Raw genomic sequence first — 17,117 nt, forward strand, 5'->3', positions numbered from 1 at the left:
TTGAAGGGCATGTATGTAAAATAATTTGGACCCATCTGATACTCAACTACACCAGACCAAGATTTCACCAAAGGAAGATAGATAGGGTTTTGGACATCGTTCGTGTAGACACACATGAAACGTCACACTCCATCCGAACCTCTGATCCACGGATTCACGGTGTATGAGTCGGCTATATACCTCCCTCTTCGCCTAATTCAAATCCAAGGACCAAAAAGTTTTCCTTTTTTTTTTTCGCACTAAAATAAAGAAGTGAGGAGAAATAATTCCCTCTCCCTCCTCGATTGCCCTAAAATCTCCCAGTAGATTCCCCTAACCTGCCTTCCAGTTTCTTGATCGGATCCGCTTAGTCTGGTGTTTCGGTACGGGATTTGTACTTTTTTTTTTTTTTCCTTTCTCCCGTTGGTTTTAAGCTAACTTAGGCTTCCTACATAGATTAAAGAGGCAGCGCAATCTCTTCTCCTTTCCGGTTATAAGTGCCAAAGGTTGCGGAAGGAAGCCATCTCGCTGTTACTGTGGAAGCCTCAAACCCTAGCTGATTTCGTGATCGAAGATAACCCGAGTAGCCATGTTCGGTTTGATCAATCGTAGTTCTCTCTTTTGGTGTTTCTTTGTGAAATCGTGGATGAATTCTATTAACTTTGCCCTTTTTTTTGTCCTTCCTCCATGATTCTTAAGTGCTTCGCTTGTTTTTCTTCGATATAGGGTTTATCTACGCTCATATCCGTTTTCTTTTAATGTGAGTTGGGTTTGGATACTGGATCTTTGGGTTGCTGTTTGAGGTTTTGATGGCACTGGTATGATCTGGTGTTGCTTTTGTGATTGATCAGTAGAAGTTAGCAGTGTCGTCACTCCTTAGTATGCTTCTTCTCGTGATTTCATTAATCTTTTAATTTATCTATGAGAATTCAGGTTAGTTTTTGGTGTGTCAGGCTTTATTCAAAGTATATGTTTTCTTTTAATGAGGCTTCCTTGTCCTGGTTTTCTATTTTAGGAGCATAGATTTAGGTGGCTATTAATGTTGTTATGCTCTCTGCATTTCTGGTTCACCTTCAGTGCCAAAAGTGCAATTTTTGCTGCTGGTTTGAAACACCAAAATCTCTAAATACACGTGTATATCACGTGGTTAAATTATAAGTTCCACATGCCACAACAAGTCTTCAAGACACACATCCAAAATACAACTCTAAAGTCTAAAATACAACGCCAATCATAACACTCTCGCAGGGGCTCAATACAACTAATAGACATAGACATAACTGAAATAAAGACAGCTACTCCTCGCTACCCGCACTTGCTTTCCCTAGCTCTAAAATGATGCCACCAAGGGGTGGTAAGTACACAGCCCAGCAAGTAAAATCCATACAATCTATAACAATGAAATCACATGTGTATATTCAATGCATGTCTATAGTTGTTAGCAATAACAATACGCTTATTTACATGACTTACCATGAGTTACTAAATCAATGTAATCAATAAAGACTACACGTCACTATCCTAGAATATGTCAACTCCTAATCATATCAGGATAAGTCCACACATGTATAAAGCTTGATACAATTTTTTATTTATACAAATCTCAATCATAGTGTTTACATGTTATGCTTAGAAATAAAAGTGTAGTTTGGTCATTTCATGCTCATCAAGGCATTAATCATATTTTTATCATAGCTCACTGAGCCATTCACCACACAGTGTAGATATTCTTAAGAAAATTATCCATCACATAATCATCCATCATCTCATACATCGAAGAGGGATATATACACATCTAGCGGTAATGCCACCCAAACATATATGACGACACTGTATGTGACCGATTGTCTGTGGCTATCAGACTAAGGACCCCTGTCGTGGGCCCATATCTCACACTCTCTAAATCATCACCGTCCTTAGCGAGATAATCGAGAGCCCTCGGCTCATTAATGGACGCCCTAACCCTGCATCATCGGGTACCGCTAGAGATATATCTCCGCCTCACAATCATGTTTTCTTATAATTATAATCTAGTTTTGACTATGCAGTATAATTATCTAAATGCCACACAGGCTCCCAACATCAAATGTAGGCCGTTAATAATATAATCATATATGATACAATCTACCCTTAACCTCGAGTTGAGTGAGTAGGGGCACTGCCTAGTTAGAACCCGACTACTAATGATAGGTAGAAGTGGTGTAGTGTCTGTGAGTGTATAAGTCATGTCATAGTCATCACGATCGTTACATTCTATATTCACAATAAATATTTATGCAAGAGTTTGTCATACAGGATACATGTAGAGCATCGTTACATTAATACATATTGCTAACATTAACATTCTCATAATATCATGATGAGTAAACTATCAATAACTACACATGCTAAGATATATCATGGTACACTAGATGCATGTGTTAATACTAATATTTCCTATAGTGTCATGGAAGGTATAATAGCTGTAACTACATTATTCTAGACTTGTATAAACTCTACTCGCTTGGGGGTTTCCACAGTATTCTAGTTTTTCTTAGTTAGCCGGCTCTTCCGGAATCCCAAAATCCTTCTCATGCAGTGTCGATCCTATTAATTCACGTAAGAAAAGCCATATGTAAGGTTAGCGAATTAATAGAATTAATTACCTTAGAAAATTTAGGTTTAGACATATACATAAGTCAAGGGTTCCCTAGGGCGAGTTTTATGTCATCCTAAAATTCACACTATTTAGATGATAATAAATTGTCTTTCGGGGAGTTGTTAGATTAATTAATTAGGTAGAATAGAGAAATGGGGCTATAGGTTGGAAATGACCCCAAATGGGCTAGGCTGGGGTGTTGGGTTGGGCCTAAGCCCAACCCAATAGGCAAGGGAGGCCTTGGTGGGCTGCTGCACGGCTGTAGTCCAACCGCAACCCACCAAAGGTTTGGATTGGTAGGCTGTGGTGCGTAGCCCACCAAGATTGGGTTGGTGGGCTGCGGTGTGCAGCCCACCAAAGTTGGGCTTAGTGGGCTGCAGTCTAAACTGCAACCCACTAAGGGGATGGGTGGGGGTTAAACAAACCCCCGCCCTCCCACACCATCTCTTTTCGAGGGAAGGAGATAGAGGAGGGAGCGAGAAGGGCCCGACGCTGCCGGTGGCCCACGCCGCCGATAGCCTACCTTTGATGTCGGCGGCCCACGGCCCTCACCCGAGGCGGGTGGTTGGTCGGAGGGAAGGGAAGGGAAAAGAGAGGAGGAAATCAAGGAGAGGGAGAGACGCGGCCACCATTGAGGTCGACGACGCTGATGGCGTAGCCACGCAGCCGAGAGGGGTAAGGCATAGCGAAAGAAAGAAAAACAACAAAAGAAAAAGAAAATTTACCGAGGGATCGCGTGGTTGGCTTTGTCGGCCGTCGGCTCCAGGGCTTCGTCTCCGGCGTCAGCAACCCGAGAGAGAGAAGAGAGAGAGAGAGATGGCGGGCTGGAGAAGAAATAAGGGGAGGTGGGAATGGTTGCGTGCACGACAAGAGAAGAGGAAGAAGAAGAAGAAGAAGAAGAAGAAGAAGAAGAAGAAGAAGAAGAAGAAGAAGAAGAAGAAGAGGACGGGTCGGACGGGGTGGCAGGGGTGCTGGGACGCATGCATGCGCTTGGCGCGTCCGCGGGTCCCTCCCGCATACAATACCTTGATTTACATTTTTGGGTGTAAATGTAGAATTTAGTTTTAGACAATTAGATTATCAGTGCTACATTAGTATCTCATGTTATCTTCTAATAACTGGAGTTTGCAATGCAGCATTTGGGCAGTCTTCTAGTAGCCCTTTTGGAGCTACTTATGTTGAATGGGTCCACATTTGAGGTGGAAAGTGGGCTAAGTTTAGTTTTTAGGATTTAGTGGACTATTAAAAAAATTATATATACTATTTTAGTATATGGTATATATCATATATAATTATTTATTATTTTATATATATTAAAAATACTAGACCGTCTGCCTTCCGCCTAGGCGCTAGGCGGTGGGGTGACTGTCCGCCACCTGCGACTGTCTCTTAATACGTTGCTATTTTAAAAAATAATCAAATAACGGTGTGTATCTTTGATTTGTTATCTTTGATTTGTTATCTTAGATCTGCTTTTTGTGACAATGATTAATTGAAGGGATGGGTCTTTCATATGAGGAGCTGAGGCAAATATTCAATCAAATGATATTAGTGATGCCAAATGAATAATTTCCTTGAGGGATATATGTTGTAAGCATCTAAAAAGTTAAATTTTAATTGTGTAAAAGAAGGCATATCCGATATAATTGTAACCATAGGTACAATTCTAATTTGAAATGCATACATTTGTCTCGTACACTTTGGGGATGGTGACAAGAGATATATTTACTTTTCAAAGGGGTTAAAATTTGGGATACACTTGTGGTCCCTTTATGTTTGAGAATAAAGATGAAGTAAAGTTGAAGGTAGTATTATTGAGCAAATAGCAGCTCTGAAATGCTTCTTTAGTGATATACTCAACCTTTATGTAGAGACCTATACTCCAGTCAAATATTTATTTTTTATTGCTCTTTACTTTTATATCATTCCAATGGATGGTTTTGTAGTCAAACAAGCATTCAGTTGGCCATTTGGTTCAAAGAAGGTACTTGACAGTTGACATGCTAAGCAAAATCAAAGTCCAAAATTTGGGCCTTTCTTTATCGTCTGTTCTAGTTTCTAGGTTTCTTCTGTTGGAAAAATATGAAAATGTCACTAAAATTAGCTGAAAGAATAACTAAGAAAACATAATTTCACATTATTCAGATCAAGTCTAGTGTTTGCATTTCTTTTGTTTTGTTGGTCTTGGTATGAAATTTACTAAATAGATATATGACATATAAAAAATCAGTGAAATATGGGATTAGGGCTGCTTATTTCACCAAATTTAGATGCCATGCGATCATTCGAGTTAAATTTTCTATTAGACATGAATTAACATTAATATCATGTTCATAAAATAGTGTAAACATTCTAATTCTTGGGGGATTTGAATGTAAACTTGTAACCTGTCAGGAACTTTATTAGTGCCTGAGCAATTTGGTTATAAACTTTATTTTTACTCGATGTCTCATTTCTAGGTCCAATGTTTTTATGTGTGTGTTAAGCCCAAAGGAAGGAGGAAACAATAGGAACAATGCATGGATTATTTCCTATTATCTTTTGACAGATGATCTAATATAGAGCTTAGCGGAGAAGGTTTCTTGTAGTCAACCAAATTTATGGGCAGGTTAGGCTGTCATGTAATTGATAAGCCGTAATCATTCTACCCATTTTACCCATTTTTATATATTACTGAGTTTAGGGAGAAAAGTGGTTGCACATAATGGACTGATTCTTTCGATAGTTGGATGTGCTTGTTGTCATTCTACTAACAGAAATCTTAGTCTTAACTGGAACACCTATCTTTCTGATCAGTCATTACTCATTATGATGATTAAACTGGAGAAATTTTTGTATGTTTAAGCTATAAAGCTAAATAAGCAGTTTTTCTAGCTTTACTGCACTATTAATCATGGTAAGGTTAGGGGGCAGTTTTGAATGCTCCTTGATCATTTCTCAAACTAGGAGTGCTTTGGTAATCATATATATAAACAGAGAAGTATTGCTGCCATTGTAAAGGAGGAACAAGTATTTCTAGGTTGCATTAACTATAATGTGTATAGTCAAGATGAATCTCGTTAGATACTGTTATCTAACATTGCCTTGATGCTCATGAATGATACAAGTATGTCATATCTAGAAGTAGTTTGCTTAATAGTTCACTGCTTTATTGACAGGTATTTGGTTATATTACAATTTTGTGTTTTTGACTTATGCCAGATATTTCAGTACATCACCTAGAATTTTTTGCAGGATCATCTTTATTTGGCCAGAAGCCAGCCTTTGGAGGCTTCAGATAATCATCTAGCCAATCAAGTCTGTTTGGGAGCACATTTCAGCAAACACAACCAGCATTTGGAAGCAATGTCTTTGGTTACACAACTCCTTTTGGTGCACCAAGTCAACCTGCATTTGGTTCTCCAAGTACCCCTGCTTTTGGTGCGACGAGTACCCCCAGCCTTTGGTGCGACGAGTACCCCAGCCTTTGGTGCTACAAGTACCACAGCCTTCGGTGCTACAAGTACCCCAGCATTTAGGTCCACATCAACTTCGTTATTTGGTAATACTGGAACGGCATTTGGTGCTTCAAGTACCCCAGGATTTGGTTCAACAGTGACACCAGCCTTTGGTGGTTCAAGCACTTCTATTTTTGGATCTCCAAGCACTCCTGCATTTGGCACAATTACTACACCAGCATATGGAGCTTCAAGTGTTCCTGCATTTGGTGCATCAAGTAGTCCATCTTTCAGTTTTGGCTCCGCATTATCTTTTGGACAATCAAACCTGCTCAGAATCCTCCAAAGATGCGCCAGCATGACCCAACTCAAAGAAATCCATGCCCAAGTCATCGTCCATGGCTACCAACACCACCATTCTCTCTCCTCCAAGCTCCTCTCTTTCTGCGCCACCTCCTCCTCCGGCGACCTCTCCCACGCCCTCCTTCTCTTCTCCCATGCCCTCCTCTCCCCTCTCGCCCATCACTACAACACCCTCATCCGTGCCTCCTCCCCTCTCAACTCCCTCTGCTTCTACAATGCCATGATGTCTCGCTCTACTAGTGTCCGACCCGATGCCATCACTTTCTCCTCCGTCCTCAAAGCCTGCGAGCTCGCCAAGGCGAAACCCAAGTGCAAGGAGGCTCATGGGACCATTCTGCGAGTTGGGTTTTGTTCCAATGTTGTAGTCTGCACCAATTTGATCCGGTCTTATGTGGCAGTTGGCTACATGGACGATGCGAGGAGGGTGTTCGACGAAATGCCGTGGAGAGACTTAGTGTGCTGGAATGCGATGATATCTTGTTATTGCCGTGCGGGCTTGCATGATGAGGCATTGAATGTTTATAAGAAGATGAGGAAGGCAGATGTTGGTCTTGATGAATTCACTGCCGTAGGGCTGCTCTCGTCATGCGCTCATGTTGGGGCATTGGATTTTGGTGTCTGGGTTCATGGGTTTGCAGAGGAAAATGGATTCTTGGATAGAAATTTGTTTGTGGGCAATGCGCTTATAGATATGTATGCCAAATGTGGTAGCTTGGATGAGGCTCATCGGGTTTTTGATCGGATGCAGTGCCGTGATGTCTTCACTTGGAATTCGATGATCATTGGATTGGGAATTCATGGTCGTGGCAATGAAGCAATCACATTCTTCCAAAGGATGTTGATGGCTGGGGTCCGGCCAAACTCTGTTTCGTTCCTTGGATTATTAATGGGATGCAGCCACCAAGGCCTGGTTGATGATGGTCTCAAGTACTTTGAATTAATGAGCTACCAATTCAATGTCAAACCAGATGTTAAGCATTACGGTTGTATTGTGGACGTATGTGGCCGTGCAGGCAAGCTAGAGAAGGCGCTCGAGTTTGCCAGGAGTTCACCTTGTAGTAATTATGATCCGGTCCTATGGCGCACATTGCTTAGTGCTAGCAAGATCCATAAAAATGTAGAGATGGGTGAGATTGCTTTCAGACATCTTGTAAATATGTCAGCTTATAATGCTGGAGATTGTGCTCTTCTAGCAGATATCTATGGCAATGCAGGGGATACTGATGGTGTCTCTAAGATGCGAAAAATGGTTAAGAATGAGGGAATTAAGACCACTCCTGGTTGGAGCTCGATTCAGATTCATGGTGAGGTGAGGAAATTTGTAGTTGGTGACTGTTCACATCATGATACCTCAAAAATTTATAAGAAGGTGAAGGAGATGATCAGCCGAGCAGCTTCAGTGGGTCATTTGGAAGAGAATTTAAAGTTATTGAGAAAAGAAAATGGACCTGCGCGATGGTTGGAGGATGTTTCAGAGAATGGGGGAGACTATCATAGTGAGTTATTAGCTATTGCTTATGGATTGGCTAATACTCCGGATGGAACTAATCTGCGGATTGTGAAGAATTTGAGGGTGTGTAAGGATTGCCATTTGCTGACAAAAATTTTGTCAAAAGCTTATGGTCGGGAAATCACTGTAAGGGATCGTGTACGCTTTCATCATTTCAAGGATGGATCCTGTTCTTGTAAGGACTACTGGTGAAACTTCTAATGGTCGTCATTTTATAGTCTATAAATCCAAGCAGCAGTCAGAATTGACAAGTTGGAAGATGAAAACTGAGTGGTAGAAGGTGATCTGCTGCAATCTTTTCCATACCGAAGATGTCATGTAGCAATGCATTCTACATCTTAAGTCAGAGACAGGAGGTCATTTTCTCACTTAGTGTTTTCCTTGTACTTAAATATTGGCAATGCTATTTTAATTAAGGAGTTGGAGTAAAAAGGCCAGGCCATCAAAGGGTTAGCCTTAGAAGTTCTTATGGAGAGAGTGAAATTATTCTAACTTACAAGGAAGCATGTTTCTCCCATATAGTTAGTTTTTTTTTCCTGAAGGGTGTTTTATACTTTGATTTCCATAATTTCTAATATGTCCTTTTATTGGTATTTTGTAGGCAAAGTGAAAGATCTGTAGACTCTAGATACTCTAAGATACCCAAGTCCAAGTTACTTGATGCCAAGAGGATTACTCTGAGGTTGTCCATCTAAGAGGTTGAAGACAACCACACTTGTAGGAGTAAACTTGCCAGCAGATCTGAAATAGATAATCATGAAGGATGCATAAATTTCTAAATAACTGTTAGACACTTGAAGTCCACAACAATCAGCACACAAAGCATTAAACTATTATTCCCATGATATTCATTAGCTTTATATATAAAAATGTGTGTAAAAAAATGCTTCATGATTAGAACATATAAAGTATCTTTTATACATTTACATAAAATAAATTATTGGGTTTTGTGCTTGTATACCCTTCAAAAATCTCTTATTTTCTTCTATGCCCTGCAAAAATTCATATTTACATTTATACCCCTCATGTAGTTTATATTGATAGCCTTGAAAATCACGTGGCAGTAATAACAAGGTAAGTAGAGGTTTTAGTATTTTAGATGGGAAAGAGGGAAAACTCATACATGTTAAGTTGTTAACTGAGTTCAGACTTCTTCTAAAATGTCTCTTTGCTAATTAACAGTATGTTTTCTTTCTTTCCTATTGTAGTTCATTCTACTTCTCATTGTGAAATGTGGAACCTTAGTTCATATTCTTTTACTTTATTTGTGTGGACTGTGGAGCTTAGATATTATGGAGTATAATTTGTCTTGTTTGGATGTATTTTCAGATTTATGCCTTATTTCTCCTTATATATTTATTATGATTTACCAATTATGTTTTTCTAATTAATTTCCTGTTATTTGTATCGATGAGGCAGTATTGCTAGTCAATCCAATATGGTCATGCAACCAGCTCCTATTACAAATCCTTTTGGTACACTTCCAGTGATGCCTCAGATGTCTATTGGTCATGTTGGATCTGCCCCTTCAGTTCATTATGGTATTTCAAGCATGCAAGTAGGACCTATTTGAGTGTAGGGGTGTAGCTTTGACATTACTTACTTTTGCATTAGTACGTCTTTTAGGTGCTGTTGTAAGAAAGTGTATGACAAATGGAATGTTTTGCTTTTTGATAGGTTGCTGAAAAACCGATTCCAGTCAAAACGCTCTCCACTTTGGTTCCAAGACACCTCTCTCAGAGAAGGATAAGATTGCTGCCAAGGAAATATCATCCCAAAACTGATGGTCCAAAGGTTAGAATTTCTTAACACCAGACGACCCATTTGGAATGTGGCAAGATCTGTTAGATTTTGTTTTCTCTATAGTCTTTTCTGGAAACCTTTATCGCAAAGCCCAACACTTCATCTTCACAGGTTCCCTTATTTGCTGATGAAGAAGAAGCTCCTTCAATATTAAAAGCAGATGCTTTTTTTCGTCCCTAGGAGAACCCCAGAGCACTGATTATTCGTCCAATTGAGCAGTGGCCTTCGCGAAGCACTGCAGATAAGCAACTTATTTTGAAGAATGGAATTGGTCCAAGTACGCAAAATGGTATGCCCTAAATTTATTGCACTGTGAAAATCTTATACACGCATTGACAAAATTTCAAAATTTCATAGTTGGACCAAAAGTTAAGGATTCTATCTGGATACAACTAAAATATTTTTTTCTCCTTAGAGCAGGACTTCTCGCTTTCTCAGGTTCAACAATAAAGGAAAAAATAGTGGTGCCAAGCTCCTCAAGGATGCATAATTTTGTACAACTATGAAATTTACAAGGTGAACTCCTGTCAAACTCCAGCATTATAAGCTGACATATTTACAAGATGTCTGAAGCAATCTCACCCATCTCTACATTTTTATGGATCTTGCTAGCTCTAAGCAATGTGCGCCATAGGACCGGATCATCATTACTACAAGGTGAACTCCTGGCAAACTCGACAATCTTATACACGCACTGTGATAAGCAAAATGCTTTCTACAATATATTTCAAAATTTCATAGTTGGACCAAAAGTTAAGGATTCTATCTGGATACAACTAAAATATTCTTTTCTCCTTAGAGCAGGACTTCTCGCTTTCTCAGGTTCAACAATAAAGGAAAAAATAGTGGTGCCAAGCTCCTCAAGGATGCATAATTTTGTACAACTATGAAATTTATAAGGTGAACTCCTGGCAAACTCCAGCATTATAAGTTGGCATATTTACAAGATGTCTGAAGCAATCTCACCCATCTCTACATTTTTATGGATCTTGCTAGCACTAAGCAATGTGCGCCATAGGACCGGATCATCATTACTACAAGGTGAACTCCTAGCAAACTCGACAATCTTATACACGCACTGTGATAAGCAAAATGCTTTCTACATTAGATTTCAAAATTTCATAGTTGGACCAAAAGTTAAGGATTCTATCTGGATACAACTAAAATATTTTTTTCTCCTTAGAGCAGGACTTCTCGCTTTCTCAGGTTCAACAATAAAGGAAAAAATAGTGGTGCCAAGCTCCTCAAGGATGCATAATTTTGTAGTTGATGTCGTCTGATTATTTGTTAATATCCTAATAGAAATGCGAGTATAAATTCTTAGAAATGAATGAAATAGTTTGTATTATAGAGTATGATAAGATGTGAGTGTATTTGCATGCATGCCTATTGACCTGTGCATGTCTTCTGTCTGCCAGCTAGCAAGCGTGTGTACATGCAAGCAATAGCGTGTATACTTCTACTAATTATTTTTCTTATACTATATTTTATGTTCTCACCCTTCTCTTCCATATCTAAACTTGTTTAACCTTTAGCCCTGACTATTTATGATGTAGGGATGTTTGCTTCAGATTGTTTCTACTATAGAGACAATGTCCTTCACTATTTTGTGGGTCATTATGACTATTTGACATTGACCTGAGTCTTCTGGGCTCTTTCTCCCGCTTGTCTTGGAGCATCCTTCTACTTGGTAGTGTGCTGCCATATGATCTTTATCTATCTTGTTTGAATGTTTCTAAAGGATATTGCTTCATCTTATTCTCGGTGATGATCTCTATCCAATCTAGATGGTTAGTCATTCATTTTTATGAAAACCCTTGTCATCAATATATCCATTTTGCAAACATGTTTTTAACTTTTAAAATTCAGGCAATTAAAATTAAATATTTTGAGCACACATAAGGAAGACTTGTTTTTGTGGAAATGATCATAAATGCTAAAGCTTTTGATGGTTAACTTTCATACATCGACAAATTTAAGGACAGGAAAAATAATATCTTGATATAGCCTACATTTAGTTACCCTAATTTCTTTATGAATGTACATTAGATCTATTAAAACTGTTATCTAGCTTGCAAGTACCTCAGATTTTGAGCCATCTTCATATTTTGACTTTGAGAGAGGTTGTAGTTGTTTCTGCCAGGGATTTCATTGTTGTTGCCAGGAGGTGTGCCAGTGGCTTGCTGGTACAAGACTTGTCGTTCAGCATAGTCTGTGCCGTCTGCTACAATATTCATGCTGTATGTTTGCTTTAGCTGGTGCTCAGGTCGCATTTTTGAACTAGCCCAAACATAACCAAAACCCTATAGCGTAAGTTTATAGAGCTTAGGATTAGGTTGGATTTTGTTAGGACCAGGAAAAAAAAAAATTTGGGTTGAGAGAGGAGGGTGCACGTGCTCTGCACGTGCAGCCCCTCCCCTCTCCCTCTCCGGTGCGCAGCGGGAAAGAAGGGATTTCATCTAATCCGAATCGGATTAGATTTGATCCTCATCTAAACTATAAATTAAACCCTAATCTCTCTCTCTCTCTCTGCTTAATGCTTATAACCCCCAGCCCTCTTCTCTTTCTCCTTCCTCACCGTCGGAGTCGTCGCCGTGGAATCGGCCAGCCGGAGCGTCGCCGGAGGAAATTGGAACCACCACACTCCTCCCCGGTGAGTCCTCTCTCATCCCTCTAGTTTAATTTAAAATTAAATAAGTAAATCCGAAATACCTAATTTGGGGGTTTTCGGCCTCGTCGACAAATCTGGCCGGCCGGCGGCTTCGAGTCGCAGCCGCTACCGCTGGAAGCGCCTTGCCGTTGGCCTCGTGCCGTGGGCAGTCACCGTTGGAGCCCTCGTGGCTCCGATCGCCGTCGGTCATGGGATCGACCGCCGTTCGCGGGTTCTCCTCCACCTCGTGAGGACGGCGACACCGTATGGGTATTGAGATGCCGGGGGTGCGGCCGGCGAACCTTCGCCGTGGCGGTCGCCGGGCGTCTTCCTCTTTCTCTTCTTCCTTCTCTCTCTTTTCCTCTCTTTTTCTCTCTCTCTCTTCGGTTTGGGGAAGACAGACTCGGGTTGCCCGAGTCTGATCTTCTCCCTTTTAGTGTTGGATTCGGGTTGAGTTGGATCCGAATCCAAGGAACCCGACCCGGTTCCATTATCTATTTGGATTGGGCCTTGGCCCAATCCATTTAAGAATTAATTGGGTGGGCTGCGGGCCAACTGCAGACCAGCCCAATTGATTTGGGCTTATTTTAGCCCAAATTAATTATTCTTAGGTTAAATTGTATAAACATTTTTAATAATTGTTTTAATTAAAAATGTTATTGTTATTTATTATTTAAGGTGGTGATTTTTAGTACGTGGGCTAGAGATTTGAGATTTTGGTTGTCCTGCCTAGACTCAGGTGAGTGGGTTCACTCACATATTTATTTTATTGTATTTCGTATTTTTGTCAGACCATGTAAATTTTCTGTGTGCAAATTATTTATTTCACCCTTATATGTAAAAATTAAATTGTTGCAATTTCTGTGTGCAAATCTATTTATTTCATCCGTACGTGAGAAAATTTAATTGTTTTATTTTCCTGTGTGCATTTAATTATTATATTCAGTGCATCACCATACTTCGTGCAAATATTGAAAAATTGTGAAAAGAAAAATAAGACTAGTATTGATACGACTTAGAGAACGATTCCGTATAAATCGTTTGCGATTTTCCGTGGTGACTCAAGTCTATCCGGGAAGTCCAGGGGAAAGTCTTAAATTAGATCACTGTGTTGATTTTTTTAGGTAACTCTGGCGGGGTTAGGGAACAGTCCTAGGAAGTATGAGAAAATTTCTTAGGTGATTCTAACTTCTCTCAACGGTTAGAGGAAAAGACAGAGTGTGTTAATCACAGGATGATACCCTCTGATGACCCTAACCGGATTAACTATGAAGAAAAGTTCCGAGCGTCATCTCGAGGTGACTTCTAGTTGATGTGGATCCACAGGGTTTAGACCCATTGAGACATATGACAGTTTAAATATCAAAAAGATGTTAATATGTTGAAAACGTGCAAGGTTACAAGTTGTGACATTTCTCTATTGTTATCATTGTTATTATGTAGAGATCATGCCTATTGCATATTATGATGGATATTGTTGCTTTTAGTTTAATCTATTCAGCATTAAAATGTTTTAAAAGTTATTTGGTTCGAGTGGATTCCACTCACTGAGCTATAGTTGTTGGCTCACGAGTTCTATTGTTTTTTTTGTATTTGTTTATTTATTTCAGGTAATAGTCAGCGGGGCGACTGAGCGTGATGTACCCGGATTCCACCTCCACTTAGGATTCACCTATTTACCTTTCTGCTCTTTTAGATTTTGTGCTTTAGATTAGAAGATTTTATTTTATTTTAGAGACTCAAAAAACATTAACATTGTTTTTATTTTAATTGCATTTAGTAATAAAATTTTAATAAAGCACATTCTCATTTTATTTATTTATCTTGGCATCGTATACGTAGAGAGTATTGGTAAGGCTTCGTGCATCTCAAGCATATTGAGATGCATGGCCGGTCATGATTCCTATTTTGGGTCGTGACAGATTTGGCTCTGATCTGATCCTAACCCGACTCCAGACCCTATTATCTTAAGTTAATGGGGGTTTTGAGCCTGGTTTGAACTGGATCAGACCCCTAGCCTCCTCTTTACTTCGACCTCTAATTCCATTAGCTTCTCTCACCCTTAGCTGTCCAATCCCCTTCCTCGATATGCGACCCCTTCCCTCTACGTCCTCTCTCTCTCTCATCTCGCTGTCATGAGAGCGAATACACATTGCTGGGTGGCTCATATATTCTTCATCCCACAATCCATTTAGTTGATAAATAAATTGAAGGGAATAGAATTATTTACTCAAAGTTATACAGTTTAGATGTAGTGTTTGAAAGCCAAAAGATGTAAGGTATTGATATAATGTTGAGGCATGTTTCTTTGCCATGATAGAAAAATATGGATCAACTTTAACCAGGTTGCTTGAAGTGCATATCCAATGATTGAGCTTGCTGTTGTTAGATACTTAGATGGTTAAAACCATTTCATGTATTTGAATCAGATAACTCTCAATCAGTTCTTTATGCGTACCACAAGTCTTATTGATATAATGTTGAGGCATGTTTCTTTGCCATGATAGAAAAATATGGATCATCAGTAACCAGGTTGCTTGAAGTGCATATCCAATGATTGAGCTTTCTGTTGTTATGATTGAGCTTGCTGTTGTTAGATACTTAGATGGTTAAAACCATTTCATGTATTTGAATCAGATAACTCTCAATCAGTTCTTTATGCGTACCACAAGTCTTATTGATATAATGTTGAGGCATGTTTCTTTGCCATGATAGAAAAATATGGATCATCAGTAACCAGGTTGCTTGAAGTGCATATCCAATGATTGAGCTTTCTGTTGTTAGATGGTTAAAAGCTAAAACCATTTCATGTACTTGAATGTAACTCTCAACCAGTTCTTTATGCGTACCATAAGTCTTATTTAGGGATTTGTGTGCTGCATTACACGAAAAAACTAGAAACTGTTTCTGAGAAGGCTGTATTCTTGCAGCTCTTTTTAAGAGCATTTTTCTTTGCTTCCGGTTCTTTCTGTGCAAAAATATTAGATCACTTGCAAAGAGAACGGAAGTTCATGATGCTAGCTTTCTACTATACTATATTATATTGATGGAAGTATGCTCAACATACACATCTCTAGCAGCAACTTATTGTGAGGTTCCTCTAACACTCTAAGAACGGATACTCCATATATGTCCCCGTACGTGTGTCCAATATATATTGAATACGGATTGGGTATTGAGTCAGTTAAGTGGTTTAAGTCCATTAAGTTAATTTATTTGACTCATTAAGCTTATTAAGTAATGCATTCAATCTTTTCAGGAGTGCTATTTCAGATTAATAAACTGGGACTGTCAATAGACTATGCTGTTTATAACTTTATATCATTTACTCATCTTTAATAATTAAATGATCTGTTTCGGATCAAATTATTGATGATTCTAGAAGATGGGAGTGCTTCTATTTTTAGTTATTTCAGAGATTACCTGTATTTACTTTGCAAATGATTGGTATAACTGGTAAACACTTTACATGGCCCTGAAATGTTTCTCAGACTATTTGATATTTCTTGTGGAGGAAAGATAAACAAGTAGCATGGTTTGTGAGAATATTATTGGACTTTGCATTATCAATAATTCTCCCTCTATACATGCAAATATATATATTCTGCATTTGTATTCAAAAATTTTTCATTTAGAATCAGCAAGCAGGTAAAGAAAACACATTTTGTTATTTTTCCAATATAAAGTAATATTAATCTAAACTAAGGTATGCAAAACTTGATTTGTTAATCATGGCCATTTAATCAAACTTGTTTGGCTATTTTTTAGTCATCTAGAGAATTTATTTTGACATACTCTAATAAATGCAGGCTTTGGCATATTGGCCTGTCTTAGAGGGGAAAAATTGCATAATTGCTGATCAAAGTGGATCTGGCAAGACATTGGGGATATTTGGCCCCAGTTATACAATGTATAAGACAAGAGGAACTACTAGGGATTTCTAAATCATCATCGGGGAGTCCTAGAGTAATAATATTGACACCTACTGCTGAACTGTCTTGTCAGGTTGGTATATGGTTTAAAATTTAATCAATTGTTCTTCCTTTCTTACATGTTTGAACCAATGAGAATATTTTCACTTGTTCAGCATATCATATAGTTGGTATCAATGTTTTTGTTTATATCAAAATTTTAAGTATCTACATGTAAATGAGTTTATCACTTTTAATCTTGACAAGTTGCTTTATTGGCAAATCACTTGCTCTACCGTATTAGGATCAACTCAAATTGAGAATGGGTATGACATGTAGTAAGATTTGATTTTGCAGTATATGAGGCTCCTTCTAGTCCCACTAGGCGTATCATATGACCTTGTCTCCCTTGTACCTTTGAAACTAGCATAGCTCCCTTTATAAAAGCTTATGATTTCCTTGCTGCACTTTTTCATCGCCCGTCAGAAATTTGTTTTGTTACTTGATTGCATGAGATCACCCACCTAAATGGGCCTTATAACTGACATCAATGATAGCCATGCTAGTGGCACGAGTCATGCTGTGCCATTATCGGCACGACACACTCTTGACACGCATTTAAAATATTTTTAATAAAAATTTATGATATTTAGAGATGTTTTGGGGTCTTTAGAATGTCAATCTTTAATTTTTAGTTTAAATATATGTATTAAAGCCTACATCATAGTATTTTATTTTTAGATTATTTTTGTAAATAACCTATTTTATTAAAGATAAAATAATAGTCAAATATAAATATTATTCAACACATAATATGATTGAATAC

At 38.6% G+C, this 17,117-nt stretch overlaps 1 protein-coding gene across 17 annotated transcripts in view; it reads left to right on the forward strand.

Annotated features, from left to right (window-relative positions):
• Window positions 1–205: 205 nt before the first annotated feature.
• Window positions 206–17,117, forward strand: part of LOC140790453 (pentatricopeptide repeat-containing protein At3g56550) — a 28,598-nt gene continuing 11,686 nt past the window's right edge. For 3 of the 17 annotated variants that reach the window (XM_073140554.1, XM_073140551.1, XM_073140550.1), the window contains exons 1-12: window positions 220–362; window positions 436–575; window positions 706–797; window positions 5,852–8,283; window positions 9,347–9,468; window positions 9,605–9,721; window positions 9,842–10,019; window positions 10,151–10,246; window positions 10,343–10,387; window positions 10,535–10,630; window positions 10,727–10,771; window positions 16,190–16,385. In XM_073140554.1, coding sequence (XP_072996655.1) covers window positions 789–797; window positions 5,852–8,119 — 2,277 coding nt within the window. In that variant the 5' untranslated portion in view covers window positions 220–362; window positions 436–575; window positions 706–788 and the 3' untranslated portion in view covers window positions 8,120–8,283; window positions 9,347–9,468; window positions 9,605–9,721; ... (4 more) ...; window positions 10,727–10,771; window positions 16,190–16,385. Of the gene's footprint in view, window positions 363–435; window positions 588–705; window positions 798–5,851; window positions 8,284–8,528; window positions 8,626–9,346; window positions 9,503–9,604; window positions 9,722–9,841; window positions 10,020–10,145; window positions 10,247–10,342; window positions 10,388–10,529; window positions 10,631–10,726; window positions 10,772–10,913; window positions 11,281–13,990; window positions 16,386–17,117 lie in introns of those variants that run through there. The other 14 variants (XM_073140556.1, XM_073140552.1, XM_073140560.1 and 11 more) reach the window with 14 other exon arrangements.

The sequence above is a fragment of the Typha latifolia genome, chromosome 6 (genome assembly GCF_019914945.1).
Source record: "Typha latifolia isolate L0001 chromosome 6, TyphaL0001v2, whole genome shotgun sequence".
In the NCBI taxonomy this organism is placed as follows: domain Eukaryota; kingdom Viridiplantae; phylum Streptophyta; class Magnoliopsida; order Poales; family Typhaceae; genus Typha; species Typha latifolia.